Here is a 27,912-nt window from a genome sequence, read left to right on the forward strand (position 1 = left end):
TGCCCTAGTAGTTTTGTAATAATTGCTCAGAGTTCCAGCAATCACACTGGAGAAACATTATGGCACACTGATGAACAGTGGTGGTACCTTGTATAACCCCAATGTACTGGTTCACTGGCAGGAATATTTAGAAGGTTCCTACAGCATTAAACAGTGTCCCTGAGACCCCTTTCACACTGGAGCATTTTGCAGGCGCTATAGCGTTAAAAATAGCCCCTGCAAAACACCCTAAAACAGCTGATCCATGCACTCCAGTGTGAAAGCCCAAGGGCTTTCACACTGGAGCGGTGCGCTGGCAGGGCATCAGAAAAAGTCCTGCCAGCAGCTTCTTTGGAGCGGTGAACTCACCGCTCCTCCACCGCTGCTCCCCATTAAAATCAATGGGGCAGCGCTGCGATATCGCCGGCAAAATGCCACGCCGGCAGTGTTTTGTGGGCGTATTTAACCCCTTTTTGGCCGCTAGCAGAGGGTTAAAACCGCCCTGCTAGTGGCCCAATAGCATTGCTAAAACGACGGTAAACTGCGCTAAAAATAGCTCCGCTTTACTGCTGACGCCGGTGGTGGCTCAGTGTGAAAGGGGTCTTACTCTGTTTCTACCCACCAGGAACCTTTCCCTGCATTGTCCCTAAAAATTCACCCATGATGTAAGAGATTTAAAGGCTCCCTCATTCAGATGGTTGCCTGAACTCTTACCGAAATTTGGCATCAAATCAGATACATATTTTCCCAGAGAGAACTGACAGAGTCAGGGGGTCAATTCACTAAGAGATAAATACTGCATCAGTTTTTGAGTTAAAGCGGAGCTCTACCCAAAAGTGGAAGCTCCACTTGTTTGCTTCCTCCCCCCCCGCTGCCACATTTGGCACCTTATTTTTGACAGGTACCCGTCCCGACTTCAAGAATACCTTGCCACGTCAAGGTCCCCCAGAAGTTCGTCCCCCTCCTCCTTCCACCCCTGCCAGGCCATTCAGAATGCGCAGCGCGCTTCACTGCTGGTTTCCTCGAAAAGGAATGGCGGCGGCAGCACCCAAGCGCAGATTGAAAAATCGTCTGGGGTGCCGACATCGCGAGATCCCTGGATAGGTTAGTGTCTTATAATATTAAAAGTCAACCGCTACAGTGTTTGTAGCTGCTGATTTAAAAAATTGGGCGGGGCAGGAGGTTCGCTTTAAAATAACTCATGCGGTATTTATCTCAAAAGTAGTCAATTCATTAAATAAAAATGCGTTATTTAATAAGTGCTTTAAATATTTATGTTTTGCGTTAATTAGCATTTAAATGTTGCATTATTTTTGTTGTTTTTTTGGCATTGTTTTTATTTATTTTTTATTTTTGCAGGCTTAGGCCCCATTCACACATGCGGATCCATTTTCACAGCAGGGATCGCTCCGCTGACGGGTCCACCTCTGCTCACTGTGCAGGGACAGACCTGTCAGATCTCCGGGAGATCGGATGAAAACGAACCACTTGTGCATTTTCATCCAATCCGATCCGCTAGACGGGTGGAAAATAGGGTTTCCATCCATCTGGATTTAGCGGATCGGAGCGGATGTCAGCGGACATGTCACCGATGACATCCGTCACTCCATAAAACTGCATGGAGCGTAGGTTCAGGTCCGCCAGAAAAAAACTTACCCGAACTGAATGGTCCGCATGTGTGAGAAGGACCTAACACTGCACCAGAAGGCACACAGCAATATTGTAAAACTATCAAAATATTCATTGCTTTCATTCACAATCTCCCTCTGATGAAATGTTACAATTTATTTCATAAATAAGCTCAGAGGAGAACATTTTCACACTGATACATTGTATACTTTTCACTTCCTGGTCAGTGCAGAGTCCTAACATTCACACTTCAGCGTTTTGAATCAGGGGCAGATTCTGCCCACGATTTTAAAGCATCGATGTGTGAATGACAAATGGCGGGTCTCACATTTGAGATGCCATTCATTTGAATGACACCTAAAATTTGCAGTGCAAACCTGACGCAATTGTCACGTGATAAATCACGCTGCAATTTAAGGCAACCTGCATCACGTTAAGCATGTCCCCTAAAAGTAGCTCCTGAACTTTTTTTGGGGTGACAAGCTTCACGCGATGCGGGTTGCTGTGATTGCTGCGTGATTTATTTTGCAACGTTTGCGGCAGACCCGCACTGCGATTTTTGGTGTCATTCAGAGTAATGGCACGTATACAATCTGCCCACGATTCAAAATACTGAAGTGTGAATGCAGTCTTAAGCCTCATACACACGGTCGGACTTTGTACAAACTTTTCCGTGGACTTTTGTACAAAGGGCGTGGTCCACAAGTTTCACGGTCGGACTTTTTGACAACAAACACGAACGTAATGACGTCACAACGTACTGACGCCGCTTCAAAAGAGGACGTTCAATGACTCCAGCGCCACCTTTGGTGAACTTCTGTATTGTAGCCTGATCTTTTGCATTGGTTCTGAGCATGCGTGTTTGTACCTTGTACAAAAGTCCGATGCTTTTGCGTACACACGGTCGGACTTTGCTCCATCGGACTTTTGTTGCCAGAAAGTTTGTCCGTTCGCACAGCCAACAAAAGTCCGATGAAAACAGAAAAAAGTTTGTCCGATGGAGCGTACACACAGTCGGATGTTGCTCCAAAACAGCTAATTTGCATGTTTGTTGTCAAAAAGTCCGACCGTGTGTACGGGCCTTTATGCCGTGTACACACGATCGGACATTCCGACAGCAAAGGTCCAAAGGAACGAATCCGTCGGACAATTCGACCGTGTGTGGGCTTCATCAGACCTTTGCTGTTGAAAAATCAGACGGACTTTAGATTTAGAACATGTTTCAGATCTTTCCGATGGACTCGAGTCCGATCGAAAAATCAGTTCGTCTGTATGCTAGTCCGACGGACGAAAACCGAAGCTAGGGCAGCTATTGGCTACTGGCTATGAGCTTCCTTATTCTAGTCCAGTTGTACGTCATCATGTTCAAATCCGTCGGACTTTGGTTTGATTGTGTGTGGCCAAGTCCATTCGTTTGGAAAGTCTGTCGGAACTCCGCCGAAAGTCCGTCGGGAAGACCGTCTGACCTAGTCTGCCGGAAAGTCCGGTTGTGTGTACACGGCATGAGGCCTCATGCGCACTGGACATTATAAAAAAGCCAGTAACGTTAGCTGTAGAAAGCTGTAGCTGTATAATTCGTTTTGCAGTAGCGTTTTTCACAGTTTTTTCGTTTTTTTTTAATTTTTTTTAGCAAAACTATACTCTCACATAAGTTTATGGCTCAAAAACGTGGATAGATGCCAAATAGCTGCGTTTTCAGCATTTATCAGCATTACAGCGTTTTTACAGCTGAAAAACTCCTCTTAACCACATGCCGACCGCCATGCGGCAGAATGGCTCAGCTGGGTGAAACGGCGTTATGTAACATCACTTCGCCATGTGGCCACTAGGGGGCACGCACGTGCTCCCCCCTCTCGCCCCCCAGGCTGATGCGAGTGCCCGGAGGCCGCGATGGCTGGGGGCACACGGAGAACCCGGAACTGTAAACACATAGTTTCCGGTTTTCTGAGGGGAGAACTGACCGATCGTCTGTTCATACAGAGTATGAACAGACAATCTGTTATCTTACCTGCAGGGTCCCATCCCCCCTTCAGTTAGAACACAAACTAGGACACACATTAACCCCTTCACTGCCCCCTAGTGTTAACCCCTTCACTGCCAGTGACATTTTTAATCACAATGATCGCTGTATTAATCTCAATGGTCCCAAAAATGTGTCAAAATTGTCAGACGTCCGCCATAATGTCGCAGTCTCGATAAAAATTGCTGATTTTACTAGTAATTGCCATTACTAGTAAAAAAATAAAAATATTAATAAAAATGGCATAAAACTATCCCCTATTTTGTAGACACTATAACTTTTGCACAAACCAATCAATATATGCTTATTGCAATTTTTTTACCAAAAGTATCTAGAAGAATACATATCGGCCTAAACTGAGGAAAAAAAATGTTTTTATATATTTTTGGGGGATATTTATTATAGCAAAAAGTTTAAAAAAAATTGTTTTTTTTCAAAATTGTCACTCTTTTTTTGTTTATAGCGCAAAAAATAAAAACCGCAGAGGTGATCAAATACCACCAGAAGAAAGCTCTATTTGTGGGGAAAAAATTACGTTGATTTTGTTTGGGAGCCACGTCGCACTTGTCAGTTAAAATGACGCAGTGCAGAATCGCAAAAAGTGCTCTGTTCTTTGGCCAGCCAAATGGTCCGGGGCTTAAGTGGTTAAAACCCACTAGTTCTAGGGGTCTTTTCCTGAAAAAAAAGGATGATAACAGCCTATGTGGACACATAGGATAACATGTTGGGGAGTTTACTGGCTGCAGAAAAAATGCCTGAAGCCAAATACAGCAGCTGTAAAAACGTCCAGTGTGCATGAGGCCTAATTGTTATTTTGTACTTTTCTAAAATACTGCCAGCAAACACCAGGTGATTAATAACCAATGTGTATGTTTTTTAGTGGATTGATTTTAATGATTTATATCATGTTCTTTTTTGCAGTATTTACCTCATTATTTTAACAAATGTACGCTATTTACCTCACATTCAATACTTTACTTTGATGAATTGACTCTTTTATTATCTCATGCGATATGTTAAAAAAAAAATTAGTCACATGACCTTCATATCGCATGCGGTAACCTTTTGTGAATTGACCCCAGTTTCCCTTAAGGGCCGGTTCACACTGCAGGCGATGCGAGACGACACTGACTTGCCTCGCCGCGACCTGCCGCGACCTCAGCGGCAACTTGCAGATGACTTCTGTATAGAAGTCAATGCAAGTCGCCCCGAGGTCGCCGAAAGTAGTACAGGAACCTTTTTTCTGAGTCGGAGCGACTCGAGTCGCTCCTCTCAGAACGGTTCCATTGTACAGAACGGGGGCGACTTGTCAGATCGAGGCGAGGCAAGTCGTGTCGCCTCGCATCGCCCGCAGTGTGAACCGGCTCTAAAGGCGAAGTTCACCTTTTCGGAGCAGAATTTCACTTTTTCTATTGTTATTTTTGGCCCAGCCATCCCAATGTGCTAATCTCTCACCTCATTCATGGAAGCTTTAAAATTTCATATGTGTTTGAAACATTTTTTTGCTTCCATCACTTCCTGTAGGTCATGTGACATCCAGGAAGCATTGCCTTGCTGTATCATAGAAGAAGGCGTAATAGGGAGTGTTCACCATTCTGGAACACACTTTCCTCATTACTATACCCCCTTCCACCCATTTTCTATACATAGGAAGGAGTGGATAGGGGCATTCAGCTGTCAGACCCCGTTTACATCTCCGTGTAGCGGGAACTCGCATTCCTGCCTGCGTTTTTTGGAGAGATTTTGCTCGTCCCACATAGGGAAGTCCATTTGCCTAAATGGGCTGCCCTATGTGCAACAATCAGAGTTGCAGAGTTTAGAGCAGAGTGTGGTGCATTTTTTTACTGCGCTTTTTGGTGCGTTTTCAGCATGTTTGTGAAACGCAAGGCAAAGCGCGCATTTTCTGTGCAGCTTGCCATGCATTTGTAAATGCACAGATGTGAATGAAGCCTCATTGTTCTTGTGTAAACAAGCCAATTTTCATTTCAGCCCTCATTCACACCTAGCGTAGTGTGGGAGCGCTTGTTTTTTGGCTATTTTTTCCGTGATACTTACAGGGCAGCTCGTTGATTTCATTGGGCTGCCCTACATGTGACAAAGTAGCTCAGAAACATTTTGGAGTGTTGCAGTTTGCACCTTTTTACTGTGCGTCTTGCTGTGTTTGTCACTCATTTTTTCACGTGGTAAAATGTGTTTGCTTATGCGTTTTGTGTGCCATTAGCAATTATTGACAACGAAAGTACAACTAGTTAATTTTTGGTGTATAAGGTAGAAATACACTATACAATCTGATTGTATAATCTCTGTGCAATCTCCTTTAGATTTACCAAAACTATTTATTAGGAAGACACACCATCTATCCAATCACTCTGTATCCAATCAGGCAGGCCCTTGCACTACATAGTTGATGGTAAATCTAAAGTATATTGTACAATCAGATTGTATATGTGTATGGTGAGCTTTACAGAACCTATCTATGGTGAGTGTATGGTGAGCTTTACAGAACCCAGGACATACTTCTGTTTTCAATACTACGACTCTGATCCACATAGGCTGTTATCTGATCGCTCAGCTCCTGTACACTCTGCCAAATGAACAATATAGGCAAAATGAAAGTAAGGTAGAAAAATAAAAAAATCAATGCCTGTGTATTTAGAGAGAATGGTGATTACTGATTGCATCGAAAAACCATGCACCTGAAGGGGTGGGAGGGAGCCATCTCCTGGTTGGGGAAGGGAACTGCAGGGTGTGTGCTAAAGAGGTCATCTGGTGAAGTCATTCCTGTGTCTTAACAGTTTTCACATGCTAAGGTCTGTCCAGGAAGTAATGAGAAGTTTTTTTTTTATACAACAAGCTGGACACTGAGGCAAGTGCTGTGTAGAATAAATGAAAGCTTTTTCTTTTCTGCAAAATAAGTACATTAAAGCTATATTGGTACATAAGGGAGCTGGAATTTAGAGAAAAAAATGGTGACCTTATCCTTTAACCACTTCAGGTCTGAAAGATTTACCCCCTCCATCCTGACCAGTCCATTTTTTGCGATATGGTACTGCATTACTTTAACTGCCAATTACCCAAATAAAATTAATGTCCTTTTTTCCCCCACAAATGGAGCTTTCTTTTGCTCACCTCTGAGTTTGTTTGTTTTTCACGATATAAACAAAAAAAGACCGACAATTTTGACAGAAAAAACAAACAAACATTTTTTGCTTTCTGCTATAAAACATATCCAATAAAAAAATTTTTAAATCGAATTTCTTCATCAAAGCCAATATGTATTCATAGGTTAATATGTATTCTGCTACATATTTTTGGTACAAAAAATCCCAATAAGCGTTTATTGATTGATTTGTGCAAAAGGTATAGCGTCTACAAACTATGGGATTTATTTATTGAATTTTATTTTTTTACTTTTTTTTACTAGTAATGGTGGCGATCCGCAACTTATAGTGGGACTGCTATTTTGTTGCGAACAATCGGACACTGACTGACATTTTTATGGGGACGAGTGACACTAATACAGTGATTAATGCTAACAATATTCACTGTGACTGTACTAATGGCACTGGCTGGAAGGGGTTACCATCAGGGGTACTCAAAGAGTTTACTGTGTGCCTAGCATGTGTTTTATTACAGTGTGGGAGGTGCTTGTACTAGGGGTAGACATGGATCGATGTCCCTACTTTGCAGACACAGGATCCATACCTTCCTCCTGTCAGAACAGCAATCTGCCTTGTTTACATAGGCAGACTGCCTTTCTGCCTCTGTATCAATCGTTGGGGGCCGATGGATATTGAGTCCACTGTATCCGCTGATCGCCTCCTGCTGTGTATAATCACAGATTGAGCTAGCCGCTGGCGGCAAGCATTCACGCCCCCTCCCCGGAAGTGCAGGATCACGTGTATATATACAGTATCTCACAAAAGTGAGTACACCCCTCACATTTTTGTAAATATTTTATTATATCTTTTCATGTGTATACACAGCGGGAGGCGATCAGCGGGTACCGTGGACTCAATGTCCATCGGCCCCCAACGATTGTTTGGTACAGAGGCAGAAAGGCAGTCTGCCTATGTAAACAAGGCAGATTGCTGTTCTGACAGGAGGAAGGCATAGATCATATATATATATATATATATATATATATATATATATATATATATATATATGTATATATGTATGTGTGTGTGTGTGTGTGATCTTGCACACATTGGTGCGCCTGTAGCAGTGTGTACTGGTTGGTTGGCAGGTTGGCAAGTGGATAATGTTGACCAGGATATGGCTCGCTTGTCACTTGTTGTTAATCATAACACAGTGTCTAAGTATTTTTACATGTCCAGCAGTTGAATGTGGGATGCAAAAATTGCTCCTGCCCTGGGGACCCTTGGTGAATTTGTTCACAATTTTGTGCAGCATAGAGCAAAGTGCTCACTTGTAAAAGTGTGGAGCTAGGAAGCAACTGCTGTCCTGCAAAGCTCACACCTGTTAAAGAATGTCTTCCTCTGCTGGATCAGATTTGAAATTTATGGTGAGTGTTCGTTTAAGTGCCATTTTTCTTCAGGGGCCAACAGCAACAGTGTGACATCAGATGTTTGGAGACAATAATGAAAGGTCAGGATCCCATCTGAAATAGCTGCACAGATTAATCCCCCTGCTGTCCCCACGGAAATTCCTGGCACCCCACACATTGCGTGCGGGGCACACTCTCGACAAGTTAGCAGATTTCAGATGTATTTTTACCACAGTAAAAGGGCAGGCACCTTCACACTAGATGTTTAGGAAGAGGGACTGGCGCTTTTTCCCACCAATGTACTTTGCCGTGGTTTTATTAGACAGCAAAGCCCAAGGAAAATACAAGGATAACAGAGGGTGGGTTTGCAGTTTTGGTTGTTATCAAGTCAAATTCTGATAATTAGTATGATCTGCATTTGAAATACCTTTTCTTTTTTTTTTTTAATAACATGTATACAAGGGCAAAAGTTTTCTTTCTTTGTTTTGGATAGCGTATTAAAGTGTTAGACCCTCTGTCAAGTTTATATTGCTGTCTCCGTCCCTGCTGGGGAGATTCACCCATTGTTCTGTCTTGTGATCATTGTCTCTGAGACAGAAAGTGGAAATCCTAAATGTTAGAATTTTTATGGGAGCAAACAGTGAGGGGAACCAATGAAGACACGGGTTCTTATGACAACTTGTAGGCAGGTGTCCTTATGTTATTTCTGTGTGGTGACTTAAGGGTTAATGGGCACAATTCACTAAGGGCTAGTTTACACTTTCTTCAAAACTTGGCTTCGGGTAAGCTTTGTTAAAACTCTCTGAATGCCAGTCAAAGCCCCTATCACTAAATAAAATGGTTAGCTTACAGTGCTGTTTACACCTTGCTTTTTGCTTGGTGCTTCCATGGGGCTTTGGTGGCGCTTCAATGGATCTTCAATGAGCTTTTGGTGGAGCTTCAGTGGAGCTACGATGAGCCTTTGGTGGGGCTTCTGTGAGGCTTTGGTGGAGCTTCAATGGGTCTTCGATGAGCTTTTGGTGGAGCTATGATGAGCCTTTAAGTGGGCCTTTGGTGAGGCTTTGGTGAGGCTTTGGTGGGGCTTCAGTGGGGCTTTAAGTGAGCTTTGCCATAGACTTCTATGGAGGTTTTGAAGACGCTCTGAAGCACCATTAAAGCTACATGGGGTATAATATCTGAAGCGAACTCGAAGCAAAGCAAAGCAAAAGCAAGGCGTGAACAGGACTATAAGCTAACCATTTTATTTAGTGATAGGGGCTTTGACTGGCATTCAGAGAACTTTAACAAAGCCTGTCCGAAGCCTTGTTTTGAAGCAAGTGTAAAGTAGCCATTAAAGAGGAAGTAAACCCTGATGGGTTTACTTCCTCTTTGATTCCCTGCAAAGGTAAAGCATAATGGACTACTATGCATCGCATAGTAGTCCATTATGTGTCACTTACCTGACACAGGAGCCAGCGAAGTCACCGCTGTCCCCTGTAGTTCCGAGCGTCCATCTTCTTGGTGGGTCTCGCTGCTCCGGAGCTGTGATTCGCCGGAGCAGCGATGACGTCACTTCCGTGCATGCGCACGGGAGCCGACACTCGCGGCATATCGCCGCGATCTGCGGCTTGCCCAGTGCGCCTGCGCGCCGCTGTCTACGGTGCATGTGCCGTAGACAGCGGTGGCTGTCTTCAGGTAAATATCTCCTAAACCGTATAGGTTTAGGAGATATTTCTTGGACCTACAGGTAAGCCTTAATCTAGGCTTACTTGTAGGTCAAAGTGGTTTGTAAGGGTTTACAACCACTTTAATGTATGTTGAAGACGAAACAAGTGTAAATTAGCCCTAAAGGTTACCGCATGCGTTATGAGGGTCACGGACCACTTAGCGCATGTGATAATAAAAATCTCAATTCACTATTGCTTGTATGCGGTGTTTAGCGCAAACACTAAAAATGCTTGTTAAATACCCCATAAAAGGTAATTAAAGTCAATTCATAAATAAATAAATGCATGCGGTAATTAAATACTGGTCCAGGCTTGTGATAACTATGATAATGGTCAGATCCTTGAGGTAAATGATTGGTTTAAAAAAAAATAGGCAGGAAAAGTACAAGCTGGAGCAAGTGTTAGCTAGATTCTACTCAGGAGTTGTCTTTGGAGGCTGGCAGATGGCAAAGCACAGAGGATGGAGCCCTTTGAATCCAGTCTTTTGGAATTTAGAGTAATGCCTTGTGCACACGGTCGGACATTCCGACCACAAAATCCGTCTGATTTTTTCCAACTGATTTTGTTCGAAACTTGTGTTGCATATACACGGTCGGACAAATTTGTTCGGAAAATTCGAACGTTCGGAATGTGGTGACGTTCATTGCGTACGACGGGACTACGTAGAGGCTAGTAGCCAATATCTTTGGTCTCATAATTTGATCTGAGCATGCGTGGCACGATCTAAATTCTCTACAAACGAATGGGAAAATTCCGATCAGATTTTTTTGTCGAAAAATTTTAGATCCTGCTCTCAAATTTTTTCCGTCTGAGTTTCCGACGGAAAAAGTCTGATAGAGCCCACACACAATCGGATTTTCGACAATATAATCCGATCGGACCTTTTCCGTCAGAATTTCCAACCGTATGTACAGGGCATAATGCACAAGAGGAGGAGGAGGAGGAGGAGGAGAAGATCCCCAGGGGTCCCTTTAAAGGAAATTGCTGGATAAATTCACAGATGCTGATACCCTGAAGAAGTTCCGCTTATCCACGGCTGTATTCCCAACTCATAGGGCACCTTGAGCCCTCAACCCAGAGCAGCCATGCCATACCAGCCATGATTAAACTGTTGGCTGCCTTACACTTTTACACTTGCACAAGCGAGATGCTTGTGATAACTTACCGCACATTTTCATACGGTATTTGAGGCTTAATTCGGAAATATATAACGCATGCAAGATTTTAAGGAGAGTTCCTTTGTGATTTTTTTTTTTTTTTTAAACGATGTGTGTTATTTTACCACATACTCGGATGCAGTAAAATATTGCTTAGTGAATTGTGCCCAATGTGTGCCATAGAACAACTTCCCCCTGCGTATGCCATTTCGTATTTTGAAGGTAATATATGGAGGAGGAGGTTGGGCCTTGCTCTTTTTGGCCTGTGGGAAGTTGTGAGAAGGACCATATACTACAGAAGTAATTGTTGGACTTAGTTTGAGGTCATCGAGGAGCAGGACCCTGATACAGGACTCTGAACTGAACTTTACTGACCAATTTGTGGAAAACAAGTTTATTCACAAACGTATGGGACACCACAGCACCGCCCTAGCACAGCACTTAAGGAAAATCGGAGAATGTCATGGTTGCCTTATTGTCTTGCCTTGTGAATTGTACTGAAACGTTGATGCTGTATGACAACTAATTCCTTCAGTAGAAAAGGTTACTGTCTGAGTTATGCCACGTACATACGTAGCAGACTATCCGGCGGACTTAGTCTGGCGGACTTTCCACCGGACTGTTCGGCGGACTTTCCAAACGAGCTACTTGCCCACACACGGTACTTTTGCAGTGGACTAATACGGCGTACTAAGTCCGCCGGACTATCCGCCGTACTTTTGAAATGAACGGACTCGCCCACACACACGCGGAGGAAAGTCCGCTCATTTTGAGAGTGTCTCCAGGTAGCCGGGGCCAGCGAAGGAGGCATCGCTGGCCCCGTCACCTGGTATGGACTTAAAGGGGAATCCCTACGCCGAAAAAACGTCGTGGGGGTCCCCCCCGGGTCCATATCAAACCCTTATCCAAGCACGCTACCCAGCCGGCCAGGAAAGGGGGTGGGGACGAGCGAGCGCCCCCCCCTTCCTGTGCGGTACCAGGCCGCGTGCCCTCAACATGGGGGGGGTGCCTTGTTCCCATGTTGATGAGGACAAGGGCCTCTTCCTGACAACCCTGGCCGTTGGTTGTCGTGGTCTGCGGGCGGGGGGTTTATCGGAATCCGTGAGCCCCCTTTGATAAAGGGGCCCCCGGATCCCGGCCCCCCACCCTATGTGAATGAGTATGGGGTACAATGTACCCCTACCCATTCACCTGTAAAAAAAAAGTAAAAAAAACCTACAACACACAAGGGTTAAAATAGTTTATTGCACAGCTCCGGGGGTCTTCTTCCATCTTCAGGGGATCTTCTCGCCGGACTCCTCCACTATCTTCTGCTAGCTCTTTTACTAGCGGAGGAGCCCGGCATTTTCTCCTTCGCCGCCACCGCCCTCTACTTCCGACTTCGGGTGTCTTGTCCCCCTCTTCGGTTTGTCGTGCCGGGCCACCGCGCCTTCTTCTAGCTCTTTTACAAGCGGTGGCCCGGTCTTCTGTCGCCGCTGCCGCCGCCGTCTTCTGTTCTTCTTTTCTTCTGTTCTTCTCTTCTCCTCTTCTGGGGATGTTGCCTCGTCGCTGTCTCCGGTCACTATGACAGGACATGCGGCGTGCGGCGACTTATATAGGGACATCACCGGATGATGTCCCCGCCCATTATGATGTCACAGTCCCACCTGTATAAACACAGACTGAATATACAGGATGCCATGCATACAGAATCACCAAGAAGCACTTTTTGGATTTTGTGGCCATGCCAATATAGGAAACTCAGATTGCTTGCATGAATAATAGGTTTATAATACTAAGGCTCCTTTCACACTTGTGCGACTTGAAAAGTTTTACTGCATTTATGATGCAATTTTGACTCAACCGGAAGCAATGTCTGTGTAATTTTGAGGTCTATTGACCTCAAGTCACATCAAAGTTGGACCAAAGTAGTGCAGGGACTACTTTGAAGTCACTGCGACTTGAAGACACACAGATATGATTGATACTCATTGGAAATCATGGGGTAGGACTAGTCATGCCACTTTGCAGTCCAAAGTCGCAGGACAAGTCGCACAAGTGTAAAAGGGGCCTTACTGGTTGAAAATACTAATAAAGGGCAAGTATGGGAAAAATATTATTATGATAAGGAAATATTATATTGCTATTTTTGTTTTGGGTTGACTTTTTACACTTTTTTTTTACACTTTTTAGTGTAAGAACAGCCAGGACTTTTTTTTATGCTTTGGATAGAGCAGGGAATATTTCGAACCCCTGCCAGTTTTTTTTATTGCTGTCTGTGTCCTTTCTTGGGGGATACACCCTACTCGGTGACCATTGTTATTGTGACAGCTGTTTCAGTGACAACTGTCTAATGCTGGCCGTACGTGGTTGCTATAAAACAGAACGATCATTGGATGATTTGACAAAAAAATGAACAAATCAGACATCGATCAAGTGGGACAAAATGTCATATTTGATCGATTGTGTTTAAAAAAATACCACCGTACAGGGCCAATCAATGGCGTTTTTCACGCTCTTACATGTAGATAGATCATAAGTGATTCACAAGGGTGCAAATTGGCTATATGTGATCATGTTTTTTTTTCACCATAACTGATCAACTTGGGTCGAGAAAACCATCACTTTCTGTTGCTCATTGCTTGATCAGGCTCACTCAGTTAATGTCCGAGTCAATCATTTTGCTTGTACTGTTTTCCTCTAACTTAGGGGCCATTTAGACTTGGAATTGGGGATTTTAGTATCCCCAACCGCCCCCCATTAAGCTGCAATGGCAGCGGATAGGAATGTTCACATGCTGCAGTTGTAATGCTTTGAAAAAATGATCCAACAAATTGTGCTTGGCTGGTATGCATTGTGCGTGGTTGTAGTGCATTTGTGCACCAACAATATAATAACACATTAAGAATGCTGCTCTCCCAACCTAACCTATGTATGGTGAGACGTTGGGCGGTCTAAGCCAGTGCTACTCCACAAACCACACACCCCGGCACGTTTCGTCCCTTCCGCTGGGACTTAGTCATAGAGGAGGGAAACAAGTAGAGCGGAGATTTTTATGCATCATCAGCCAATGAAAGAACATGGGGAAAATTGATTCATGTGAAGTAAGTTAGGTCTAGTTCACACTGGCATTGAAAGCAGGTGTTTTAGGAGTGTTTTTAATTCTCCTCAAACACTTATACAAATGATACTATGATACACATTTGTTGGCACTGCATTGCTTCAAAATGTAAGCCTCATGTCAAGTTCAAAAAGGAGTTGAAGCACTTCAACTCTTTCCATTCAAGTCTATGGTAACATGCTGCAACCGTGCCGGCATGCGGTTACAGCGCAGTGGTACATTCCAGTTAATAATAGGTGCGGTTTGCAGTTTTAACGCGGCAAAAACACGTCAACTGTGCTGCAAAGGTGCATAGGGTGTTTTAGGGAGCGTTTTTAAAGCTCATTAAATGCTTATCAAATGCACCTATTAACCACTTAAGGACCGAAAGATTTGCCCCTTAAAGACCAGGCCATTTTTTGCGATACGGCACTGCGTCCATTTAACTGACAATTGCGCGGTTGTGCGACACTGTACCCAAACAAAATTGATGTCCTTTTTCCACAAATAGAGATTTCTTTTGGTGGTATTTGATTACCTCTGCGATTTTTATTTTTTGCTCTATGAACAAAAAAATACTGACAATTTAAAAAAAATACTATATTTTTTACTTTTTGTCATAATAAATATCCCCCAAAAAATGTAAAAAAATTAATTTCTTCATCAGTTTAAGCCAATATGTATTATTCTAAAAGGACTGACTGGGAGTAGAGAGAGATCGCTATTCCTCCTCACTAGGAACAGACAATCACTCTGAACTCCCGTCAGAATGAGGATCTGTTTGTTTACAGATCCTTGTTCTGGCTCTCTGTGGGTGAATCGTGGGTGGCTGTAAACACGTGCATCTCCTCCCCTGCCGGGTGCACCCACTGTAGCTGTTAAAGGGACCACCGTACAGCTACGGCGATTCGCGGGAATGAGCCGACCTGCCACCGTATAATGACGGTGGCTGGTCGGCAAGTAGTTAATGCACATTAATGCTATAGGTGCGTTTGATAAGCGTCAGTGTTTTGAGCAAGTGTGAGTAAGCCCTTGTTGTAATTAGTGACATGAAACGTGAAATAAAGAAATAAAATGTGAATGAAAAGAATATAAAAATAAAAAATGAAAAAGATAATGAAGTAAAAAAAAAAAATATGAAGGTGAAAAACAATAAATAAATAAAATGGGAATGAAAAGAATATAAAAATAAAAAATGAAAAAGATAATGAAGTAAAAAAATAAATGTGAAGGTGAAAAACAAACAAATAAATAAAGAAATAATAAGAAGTGGAAATAAGAAAATGTTTTAATTAAATAATAAACAATAAGAAAGTAATGGAAAAAATATAAAAGAATAAATGTAAAAAATGTGAATGTGAAAAAGGTAGTGCGGTAGTTATGGGGTAAAACAGGAGGTGAGGAGGTGTCACATCGCCTCCTCATCACCTGAATGCAGATCGCTTTTCAAAACAGTAGAGGTTAAAGTGGTTGTAAACCCTTACAACACACTTTGACCTACAGGTAAGCCTAGATTATTGCCGAAAGACAGGCACCGCTGTCTACGGCGCATGCGCCGTAGACAGCTGCGCGCAGGCGCACTGAGCGCGGCACCGTCATCGGCGAAGATGCCCCGTGTGGCAGCTCCCGTGCGCATGCGCGGGAGTGACATCATCAAGGCTTTGCCGAATGACAGCGGCGGAGCAGCGAGACCCACCGAGAAGATGGATGTGCCGGACTACAGGGGACAGCGATGACATCGCTGGCTCCTGTGTCGGGTAAGTGACACATAATGGACTACTATGCGATGCATAGTAATCTATTATGCTTTGCCTTTGCAGGGAATGAAAGAGGAAGTAAACTCATCAGGGTTTACTTCCTCTTTAATGCCCTGTACACACAGTCGGACATTCCGAACAAAATCCATCAGATTTTTTCCGACGGATTTTGTGCCAAACTTGTCTTACATACACACGGTCGGACAAAGTTGTCGGAAAATCCGATCGTTCTTAACGAGGTAACGTAAACCTCGTATGTCAGGACTATAGACGGGCCAGTAGCCAATAGCTGTGATTGGAATTGTCTACACACGATCGGAATTTATGCGATCGGGTTTTGTTGTCGGAAAATTTTAAATCCTGCTCTCAAACTTTGTGTGTCGGAAATTCCAATGGAAAAAGTACAATGGAGCCCGCATACGATCGGATTTTCCAACAACACGATCCGATCACACATTTTCCATTGGAAATTCCGACCGCGTGTACAGGGCATTAGACGTAGACAGCAAAACAATAAAATGAAGGGGTTAATACCATCCCCTTATTCTATCTAAAGCCCCGTACACACTATCAGATTGTCTGCTGAGTTTTTCCTTCAGATTTACCAAAACCATATAATATGAGGTCAAACCTTAGGAGTTTCAATGTGTATGCAATCAGGCAGGCCCTTCTACTACATGGTTTTGGTAAATCTGAAGGAAAAACTCAGCAGACAATCTGATAGTGTGTACGGGGCTTAAGGCTTCATATACATATGGCGTTTTTTTCTTTGCCAAATCCCCTTAATGCAACCCCATGGGGCAGAGACACAGTCATGCTGTGTATTCTCCATTTGGACTTTTCTTTTCATTGTTTTGCTTTTACATCCATCTGGTTCTGTATGGTGGTCTCAATTTAAAAACTGGAGCAGTAATTGAGTATTTAAAGTGGCATTAAACCCAAAACCAAAAAAAAAACAATCATCAGTTTTCTTTTTTTAGGCTTTTCCCCCCTCTATTTTCACTTGGTGATCTGGCCAGTAACACATCTCTTGTATTAAAGTGTCTCCACTCCAAGGAGCACAATGGGCAACTTTGGACAGCACCATTGTCAATCCGGGGAGGGAAATGTTACTAGCAGGTTTAGCTACACTAACATATTGATGCTGAACTCCAGCTAAGACTTCATAAGCAGTTACAGCAACTGTTAAATAAATAAAAGATGATCAATGTAACTACCCCTGTGAGTAGAAAATGGTTTGTATGATCCCTGCAACTGCAAGAGGGCTTATTCTTTTGAAAAACAGACCTACTGACCAGATCACAAGGTGAGAATAGAAGAAAGAAAACCTAAAAAAGGAAAATAATGCAGCCATCACATCTAAGAATTGGTAAGCTGTAACATAAGAAATTATTGTTTTCGGGTTTAATACTTCTTTGTTTAAAAGACAAATCAGATTGAAGTAAATAATCCTTATAAATATGTTTTCATTTTTAAACAACCTTTTTTAGGTGTGTGATCTGTAACTATATATGTATACACATGAGGGCAACCCTAATTGTTCATTATATACTCTGCTTCTTGCTTTTTACAGAATGCTTAAAGGCTGTGCTTTGCTGCTTATTTCTCACATCACAAAAAACTAATTGAAACCAATGCACTCCACGTGTGGTTGATACACTATGTTGTCAAAAGTATTGAGACACCTGTATTTACACACACATGAACTTTGATGGCATCCCAGTCTTAGTCTGTAGGGATCAATATTGTGTTGACCCACCCTTTGCAGCTATAACAGCTTCAACTCTTCTGGAAAGGCTGTCTACAAGGTTTAGGAGTGTGTCTATGGGAACGTTTGACCATTCTTCCAGAAGAACATTTGTGAGGTAAGGCACTGATGTTGGACAAGAAGGCCTGGCTCGCAATTTCCACTCAAATTGATCCCAAAGGTGTTCTATCGTGTTGAGGTCAGGACTCTGTCAAGTTCCTCCACCCCAAACTCACTCATCCATGTCTTTATGGACCTTGCTTTCTGCACTGGTGCTCAGTCATGTTGGAACAAGAAGGGGCCACCCCCAAACTGTTCCCACAAAGTTGGGAGCATGAAATTGTCCAAAATGTCTTGTTGTGCTGACGCCTTAAAGCCCCGTACACACGAGCGGACTTTTCAACATCCAAAGTCCGACGGACTGATTCCGTCAGACTATTCGATCGTGTGTGGGCTGCAACGGACTTTTGACTCGCCAAAGTCTGAAGGACTTTAGAATATGGAACATGCTTCAAATTTTTCCGAAGGAACTCCGCCGGACCCGGTCCCTTCGAAAAATTTGCTCGTGTGTATGCTATTCCGACGGACTAAAACCGACGCTAGGGCAGCTATTGGCTACTGGCTATGAACTTCCTTATTTGAATCCAGTCGTACGTCATCACGTTCGAATCCGTCGGAGTTTAGTGTGATTGTGTGTGGCCAAGTCCGCTCAGCCGAAAAGTCCGTCAGAACTCTGTCGGAACTCCGGCAGAACTCCGGCAGAACTCCTTCGGAAGTCTGTCGGACATAAGTCCTCTCGTGTGTACGGGGCTTAAGAGTTCCCTTTACTGGAAGGAAGGGACCAAGCCCAAACGCTGAAAAACAACCCCACACATAATCCCCCCTCCACCAAATGATTTGGAGTGGTGGCCGAATACTTTTGGCAATATAGTGTGAATGAGCGAGTTTGGGGTGGAGGAACTTGACTGACCTGCTCGGAGTCCTGACTTCAACCCGAGAGGACACTATTGGGATGAATTAGATGGGAGACTGCAAGGCAGGCCTTTCTGTCCACATCATGGTGGGCCAACTCTATATTGAACCCTACGGGTGAAGACCGGGATGTCATTAAAGTTCATGTGCGTGTAAAGACAGGTGTTCCAATACTTTTGACAATATAGTGTATCTCTTCTAAACAGTTGTTAAATAGACCCTGTCGCCGGAACATTGTCCCATAGGATTATATGTACATTTAACATATAATGCATGTGTTTTATCTGTAAAACACATCCCTTATGTAGGCACCCAAAAGCCCTGATATTGCTGCTGGACGCCACCATCTTGAATGTGATGTTGGATTCCCCAACAGACTGAGAGCTGTCATTCAAGTGACACTTTGTAGTATACCCCTTCTCCCCACCACCCAGCAGTTAGAGAAAAGGTTATATAAGAACGTGAAGGGAAGTGTGCAGGAGCTGGGTCAGCAGAGAAAGTAATTTGGCACCTACAGAAGGAGGAGAAGGCTATGAATTGCTAGAGGGAGAAGGGTCTGCGTTAGGGAGTTGCAAGTGAATAAACACTCTGTTTATAGAATTGAAAACCACTGCAAGTAAGCATTTAAAATATATTGGTGACAGGGCCTCTTAACCAGTTTGTAAGTGCTCCCTCTAGTGGAAAATATACAAATCTCTATAATTAAAACAGTAAGAAATATATGGAATTGCAAGCTTGTAGAAAGTGAAAGTCATATACCCTTACTTTAAGTTAATCCCTGCAGAAAAAAAAAAAAAAAAAAAGTTTTTAAAAAATTCTAATTGCATATACCTCAAGATGCAAGCTATTAACTTTAGCTGGAAAATCTTTATCTGTGTGCCTCTCTGAAACCAGTTTATGTTTTTTTTAATCTTTTTTGTTGATGACCTGACTTTCTCTTATCTTTGTTTTATATGATTCTTAAACCACTGATATCCCCCTTGTCCAATGGGAGTGTCCAAATTGGCCACTGTTATTGGACAGGAGGCAGTTGATGGGGCTCTGAGGTTAGAAATGTCAGGTCCCCAATACAAAGCAAAACAATTTTTTTGGAAGAGGTGCACAGAGGGGATTACCAGCTAATGATGGCAATAACAGGCATCTTATGATCTATGCTCTTAGGTAAGACTTTTATCTTTAAACATTTCAAATGGATAAATGCAAGCCCTAACAGGATAAGATTTAGTTTGTTTAAATCCCTGAGTATCATAAACAGTTGCCATTTTTTTTAACAAATACTTAAAGTGGATTTAAGTGAGGGGGGCTCTCTGGGGACCCTGATGTAAGTGGGGGGTGGGGCTCTCTGGAGACTCTGATGTAAGTGGGAGGGGCTCTCCGGGGACCCTGATGTAACGGGGAGGCTCTCTTGGGACCCTGATGTAAGGGGGAGGCTCTCTGGGGACCCTGATGTAAGGGGGAGGCTCTCTGGGGACCCTGATGTAAGAGGGGTTCTCTGAGGACTCTGATGTAAGTGGGGGGCTCTCTGGGGACCCTAGTGCAAGACGGGGCTCTCTGGGGACTCTGATATAAGGGGGGAGCTCTCTAGGGACTATGATGTAAGGGGGAGGCTCTCTGATGTAAGGGGGAGGTTCTCTGGGGACTCTGATATAAGGGGAGGGCTCTCTGGGAACCCTGATGTAAGAAGGAGGCTCTCTGGGGACCCTGATATAAGGGGGAAGCTCTCTGGGGACCCTGATGAAAGACTGAGGCTCTCTGGGGACTCTGATGTAAGTGGGGCTCTCTGTGGATCCTGATGCAAGACTGTGGCTCTCTAGGGACTCTACTATAAGGGGGTGGGGTCTCTCTGGGGACTCTGATATAAGGGGGGCGCTCTGGGGAATCTGATGGAAGGAGGGCTCTCTCGGGACCCTGATGTAAGGAGGGGCTCTCTGGGGACCCTGATGTAAGGAGGAGGCTCCCTGGGAACCCTGATGTAAGGGGAAGGCTCTCTGGGGACCCTGATGCAAGACTGAGGCTCTCTGGGGACTCTGATGTAAGGGGGGGGCCCTCTTGGGAATTTGATGTAAGGAGGGCCTTTCTGGGGACCCTGATGTAAGGAGGGGCTCTCTGAGGACTCTGATTTAAGGAAGGGGCTCTCTGGGGACCCTGATGTAAGGGGGGCTTTCTAGGGACTCTGATGTAAGCGGGAGGCTTTTTTTGCGCAATTGGGTATAGTTTATGTGCTGTTTTTGTGCGTGTTTGCAAAATTAAAGTGGGCCAGTCTGGATGAAGTCTTTTGAGAGCCTTTGGCCTCTGCTTCTGTCAATCACAGCCAGTGAGCCAATGAGGAAAGAGCAGGGTGTGGGGCCGAGCCACACTGTGTGTGTGAATGGACAATGTCCATTCACAGGAGCAAGGTTGCAAGGTTGCTTGATTGCCCCCATAGCAAGAGGTTTGCTACTGGGGACAAGGTGCAGGAGGAAGTAGCTAGGACCCAAAAAAAAGAGGATTGGGGCTGCTCTGTGCAAAACCATTACACAGAGCAGGTAAGTATAACATGTTTTTTTTTATTACAGCCTTTGGAATTGTTTTTAAATACTTGTTTTCACCTTTTGTCCATCCTTTGTTGCATCTCAGTGCTGCTGATCTCAGGCAGCCTGTTTGTGACAACGTCATATCTACATGCACTCTAGCAATGGCTGCAGGGTATTTCCCAGGGAAGGTTTCCTGATGGTGACAACAGTGAACCATACCTGCATAATGAGTGCTGAAATGGCCACTTGTAGTCTTCAAAAAAAAAAAAACATGTTAGCCCTTGTACACACGGTCGGACAGTCCGACGGAAAATGTCTGATCGGACCGCCTTGTCGGATAATCCGACTGTGTGTGGGCTCCATCGGACTGTTTCCGTCGGAATATCCGACGGCCAAAGTTTTAGAGCTGGGCTATAAAACTTTCCGACAACATGATCCGATCGGACTTTGTCCGATTGTGTGTAGAGAATTCCGATTGGACAAAGTGCCACGCATGCTCAGATCAAATTCCTAGACCAAAGCTATTGGCTACTAGCCTGAACGTAGTCCCGTCGTAACGAAATAACGTCATCACGTTACGTACGATCGGATTTCCCGACAACTTTGTCCAACCGTGTGCATGCAACACAAGTTTCGGACAAAATCCGTCGGACAAAATCCGACGGATTTTGTTGTCGGAATGTCCGACCGTGTGTACAAGGGCTTACAGGTTAAAAATGTAGGCGCACAACTGAATGCCAGAGATAGAGCGTTGTCACCCTATAACAGGAAGTCACTGAACAAGGATCTTCAGAACATAATCTCCAGGTATTATTTTAATAAAAGCTGCAGATTTTAAATGATGGAAAATGCCTTTTGAAAAAACATATAATGCTTATATGAGATTTTGGTGAGAGGGTTTACATTCACTTAAAGCAAATATATTGTATGTCTTGTCAAACCTCGTACAGTTAAAGTATAGCGAAATTGGGTCATGAGATAAACAGTCATTACCTGAGTATCTTTTATTAGAATGTAATTAAATAATGCCTCCAGCAGTTGATTAACATAATTGCACACCTCAAAGCCACGAATAAGTTACTATAAATTTTAAAATCTTGATCATCAAGGCTTATTTAATGAAGATAATTTATTTGCTGACGTAACACAAAAATAGCTTATAAAAAGCAGCAAGAGGGGGTCTACTCACTGCAATATAAGTTATTTTAATTCCTGTTTGTCAGGAACAGTTGAACTTTTGAAGGCTTGGGGTGTTTAAGGAATGCATAAATAAAGATCTACTTACATGAGGTTGGACATGACATGGACTAATTTACATAGAGAAAACACTTGCCGCAAATACTGCACTTTGCAGCAGCTGAGCAGAAATGTTTGCTGTGCTTCTCCTGAACCCAGTGCTCCAATGACACTGACTGATGGTCTTCTAACTGTTTAGAACTTCAAGTCTCCTCTCCTGATGCCTCTGAGGATGCTGGAAACCTTGCTGATGGCCATCCAGGTTCTGTGGACCCCACTTGGGATGACAAGTCACTTAATGCTGAACAAATCCTTATAGAGAAGAGTCGGGAATATGGAAATGTGGCTTCAGAGGCCAGGCAAGAGAAACAAAATGTTACTCCTGGTGCATCCCTTTCTGAGACTGTTAATATTACACTAGAAAAAGATGATGCAGGCGTGGAGACTGTTGTTGCAGAAGGCCAAGACAAGGACAGAGAAGAATTAATTGGTGATGAAACCAGTAAAATTGAAGAAAAGGCCGGCTCACAAGAGCCTGAGACAGAGGTGGGAGAGGAAGATCATTTAAAAGAACAGGCTGCAACTTTGCATACTTTTGAGGAAAGTTCTGAAGCTGAGGAGGAAGAACCGGTCCCTGACACTACTGAAAATGAGCAAGTGCTAGCTGTTCTTCAAGAGGAATCCGAGTCGGATGTGATTGAAGATTCTGGCCATGTGCCAGAGGAAAATCTTGAATCATCAGAGGAAGAAGATCAACATTCTGAATCAGAGGTGGACTCGACATCGGAAGAGGACGAGGAAGAACCAGCATTAAATCTCAAGGATGATGTACCTGAAGACAAGTCATCAGAAGAGGAAACACATTTAGATGAAGAAAATTATGAGAATGGAGATGAATCATCAGATATAATAGTTGAAGAAGAAGAGGAAGAAGTTGAGTTAGAGGCTGAAGGGAGATCATCCGAACAAGAAACTGAAGAGCATGGACCAGACTTTGACAGAGAGGGAAATGAAGAAGATGAAGAACTTGAGACAGGGGCTGAGCATGACATAACTGGCGACGAGTCTTCAGAAGTAAGTAGAGATGAAGAAGATAAACCAGATGTACCTTCTAAGGATGATATAGCTGAAGAGGAGATTTCAGAACAAGAGAAACAAGTAGAACAAGAATTTGATGATAAGGATTATATAGCTGAAGAAGAATCCCCGGAAGAGCTAGCATCTGAAGGAATTCATGAAACCAACATTTCAGAAGAAGATGAAGGAGCACAAGTTGTAAATGCTAAGGAGAACATTGACATTTTAACAGACGTTAAAGAAGAGCCAGATGTTGATGTTGATGAAGACAGCCATACAGAAGATGGTAATATAGAGAATGTGTCAGCAGAAGACTCTAAACCAGAAGAACTTGTTCTATCAGATGTAGCTGATAGCACAGAGCAGGGTATAGAACCAACACTCACAGCAGAGGAGGACACTGATGAAAACAACATCCATACAGAAGACAGCAATGTAAAGAACGGGTCAGCAGAAGACCCTAGGCCAGAGGAACATGTTTTATCAGATGCAGCTGATAGCACAGAGCAGAATATAGAATTAACACTCACAACAGAGGAAGCCACTGTTCAGGAGGACACTGATGAAAAGAACATCCATTCAGAAGACAGTAATGTAGAGAACGTGTCAGCAGTAGACCCTAAACCAGAAGAACTTGTTCTATCAGATGCAGCTGATAGCACAGAGCAGAATATAGAATCAAAACTCGCAGTGGAGGAAGCCACTGGTCAGGAGAACACTGATGAAAATAACAACCCTATTGTTGAACCAGCATCACAATCACCTGCTAAACCATCTCAAAAACGAGCTGTGAGGACAAAGTCAAGAAGGTTTAAAGGTAGACATTCCAGATATCTAAACAGGCTAATAAAATAGCTATGATTTGCAATGGCCTTTTTTATGGTAGGGAAAAAGCTTAATAGTTTATCAATATTATGACTTTCTTTTAGCATAAGGCATATGGTGAGGCGGCAGATTTAAACCGTAAATTGACTCATAAATATGTTTATATATATATATATATATATATATATATATATATATATATATATATATATACATACATACACTCTGTATATTAGAAATAGTGGGAAAAGATCATGTGTCCCATTGAGGAGATTTTTCCCCACTTCCCCCCCCCCCCAAGAGACACAACAGGAAGTTAGAGGAAATCTCTCTAAACTGTCCCATTTTTGGCAATTGGTCACCACAGTAGGCGTCCCCATTGTAAGATTTTCATTCACATCCTTCTCCATTGACAATTGCAACATTTTGGATCTTCCGTTACCTTTTTCCCAGAGACAGTGGTTACCAGGACAAACAGGTAGGGTGAATCTTCCCGGCAGGGACACAGATAGCAATAAAAACCCGACAACAGTTCTATCTCTTTCACTCAACTCCACAAAATAAAAAATGTTTTGGCTCAGGGTATGCTTTAAATGAAAAAAGAAATAAACACAGCATATTATTAAAATGAATGAAAAAATTATGTGGTGTACAACTTTAATTAAAACTTACGTGATTACAAAACAAAATGAGAGACAAAGCAAACAGAATGTGAAATATTCTATGATAAGTGTAAACTGATTCATAAAATTTAATTTTCAGTATAACAATCTGAAGGGTCTTTGAAGGAACAGCGGGTGATGGTGGAGTAGAATGACAAAAATATATATAGCTTTGGGTTATAAATGATTTTGTTTCAGATTTTGACCGTACAATTTATTTTCTCTGAAAAAGCTGAATGTTTTTACTTTAAAGGGACACTCCAGGCAAGGAATGAACTACAAGTTTAATACACATACACTATTTTGTCAAAAATACTATGATGTCTGCTTTTACATGCACATAAACTTTAATGGCATCCCAGTCTTAGTCTGTAGGGTTTCATATTGAGTTTGCCCACTCTTTGCAGCTATAGCGGCTTCAACTCTTCTGAGAAGGCCGTCCACAAGGTTTAGGAGTGTGTCTATGGGAATGTTTGACCATTCTTCCAGAAGCACATTTGTGAGGTCAGGCACTGATGTTGGATGAGAAGGCCTGGCTCGCAGTCTCACTATAATTCATCCCAAAGGTGTTGTTGGTTATGGGGTTGAGGTCAGGGCCAGTCAAGTTCCTCTACCCCAAACTCGCTCATCCATGTCTTTATGGACCTTGTTTGTGCACTGGTGCTCATTCGTGTTGGAACAGGAAGGGGCCATCGCCAAACTGTTCCCACAAAGTTGGGAGCATAAAATTGTCCAAAATTTCTTGGTATACTGACGCCTTAAGAGTTCCCTTCACTGGAGCTAAGGGGACAAACCCAACTACTGAAAGACAACCCCACACCATAATCCCCCCTCCACCAAATTATTTGGACCAGTGCACAAAGCAAGGCCCACAATAACATGGATGAGTGAGTTTGGGGTGGAGGAAATTGACTGACATGCACAGAGCCCTGACCTCAACCCAATAGAACACCCCCAGGAATTATTTTTTTCTCTCTCTACCTGAAATTTGTCTTTATGGTAAAAATGTATGTAAGTACAGCTGTTGAGCAAAAACATAGAGGTGGATTTACTAAAGTGCAATTGCAGTTCCAAAAGCTTAGTAAATGAGCATAAGCTCTGCTGACTTCCATCATCTAATCATGTACAGGCAAAAATGCATTTTTTTCCCATTGAATGTGATTGGGTATTCTTGGCAAAGTGAAGCTTTACCTCATGTACTAAGCTCTGGAGCAACTGCAGCTGCAATTGCACTGTGCAAAGTGCATAGTCTATTGGCCTTTAGTAAAGCAACCCCAAAATCTTTCATTAGAAATGTATCTTTAAAATATAAAAAAGTTGTATGTGTTTGCATCTCTCTCCATCCTTCATCTAGAACAGCCTTTTTCAACCAGGGTTCTGTGGCATCCTGGGAGGGCTTCTAGGTTCTACAGGGGTGCTTTGGCACAGTGCCCATAAATTGTCAACAAGCCAATGGGTGGCTCAAGCCTGCATTTTTTGTTACTCAAAGCATGGGTACTCCGAGGGCCTGCCACTGACATACTAACAACCAATGATGTAATTGGTAGATAAGGAGGATGTTGGAAGCTGTGCCCTTCTCTGTCAGCACCGGGGTCACATTAGCTGAGTGAAGGAGAAGAGAAATGCTGGAATACTAGTCAGTACCAGTGCGCAGAGATGTGTCTACTTTGTAAGAATAATTCACCTCTAATTTTGGGTGTCTTATGTGTGTCGGTGCTCTTAAATGATGTATTCGTTTTATTCTTGAAATTTTAGAATGGGTGCGTCGGGATTGTGCAGAACCTCAAAAGGGTTCTTTTGAGTGAAAAAACACTGATCTAGAGGAGGACAGTCATTTGTCAGATGTTAAGTTTTGGCATTCAGGATTTTGATCGGCTAATGTTTTCCTTCTTTCTTGTGATTTTTTTACAGATGACTTGGGAGAAGCAGAAGAGTTCACAAGAAGGGACAGAAGCCACATAGATAATACCTTGAAACTTGCTGACGAAAAACCAGCAGATGACTACACAGGTAATCAAATGTGTCAAATAAAAAGTCAAAAGGCAATATAATGGGGGTTATTACAAGAGCCTTTGCCCAATGGTTGAATACGTTCTTACTATATAGTTATACCATGTTTCCCCCAAAATAAGACCTAGCGTGATTATCGGTGATGGCTGCAATATAAGCCCTACCCCCCAAGTAAGCCCTACCCTGTTTCCCTGAAAATAAGCCCTACCCTGAAAATAAGTCCCTACCCTGAAAATAAGACCTACATGGACTTTAACTAAGGGCTTATTTGGGGTGGGGTAGGGCTTATATTGCAACCATCACCGACAATCACGCTAGTTCTTATTTTCAGGGAAGCAGGGTAGTAAACCTGTCAGAAATAAGACCTCGTGCACACTGGACGTTTTTAGACTTTTTACAGCTCCTGTTTTTGGCTTCAGAAGTTTTTGTTCACAGTCAATAAACTCCCCATCATGTTATCCTATGTGTCCATGCACACATAGGCTGTTATCAACTGTTTTTGGCTGGGCCGTTTTTTTGGTTGTAAATTTTTTTTTTTTAAAAACCTAGTGGATTCTAAGAAGGGGTTTTTCAGATGTCTTTAGCTGTCAAAACGCTCTAATGTCACACTTATAAACGCTCAAAAATGCGGCTCACCAGCATTTTTTAATGTTCTTGATCCATTAAAAAACAAATTGCTGGCTCTTCCAGTGGGCTTCTCACCCTCAGAATTACACCACCTTCGACAATCCTTCTCTTTTGTATGGACTGAGACCCATCTCCCATACTTAGGGATTAATTTAACCAAAGACTTCTTTAAACTCTTTGAAGCTAACTACCTCCCAATGATTTCTAGACTCAAAAACACTCTCAAATCTTGGTCCCCCCTCCATATCTAATTCTTAGGTAAGATCACCGCCCCTTAAAATGAACATTCTCCCTAGGTTATTGTATTTATTTGATCTCTCCCAATCAGACTCTCTAAATCATATTTACTTAATATCCAGGCCCACTTTAATAACTACATTTGGCAGAATAAACCCCCTAGATTCCC

The 27,912-nt window shown here is 43.0% G+C and overlaps 1 protein-coding gene across 2 annotated transcripts in view; it reads left to right on the top strand.

The window, feature by feature from the left end:
• Positions 1-27,912, top strand: part of SRL (sarcalumenin) — a 92,387-nt gene that overhangs the window by 43,138 nt on the left and 21,337 nt on the right. For both annotated transcript variants that reach the window (XM_077449263.1, XM_077449264.1), the window contains exons 2-3: positions 22,505-24,199; positions 26,781-26,879. In XM_077449263.1, coding sequence (XP_077305389.1) covers positions 22,505-24,199; positions 26,781-26,879 — 1,794 coding nt within the window. The remainder of the gene's footprint in view (positions 1-22,504; positions 24,200-26,780; positions 26,880-27,912) is intronic.

Source organism: Lithobates pipiens, unplaced genomic scaffold, assembly GCF_037356315.1.
Source record: "Lithobates pipiens isolate NorthernLeopardFrog02 unplaced genomic scaffold, aLitPip1_a1.2 Scaffold_22, whole genome shotgun sequence".
In the NCBI taxonomy this organism is placed as follows: Eukaryota; Metazoa; Chordata; class Amphibia; order Anura; family Ranidae; genus Lithobates; species Lithobates pipiens.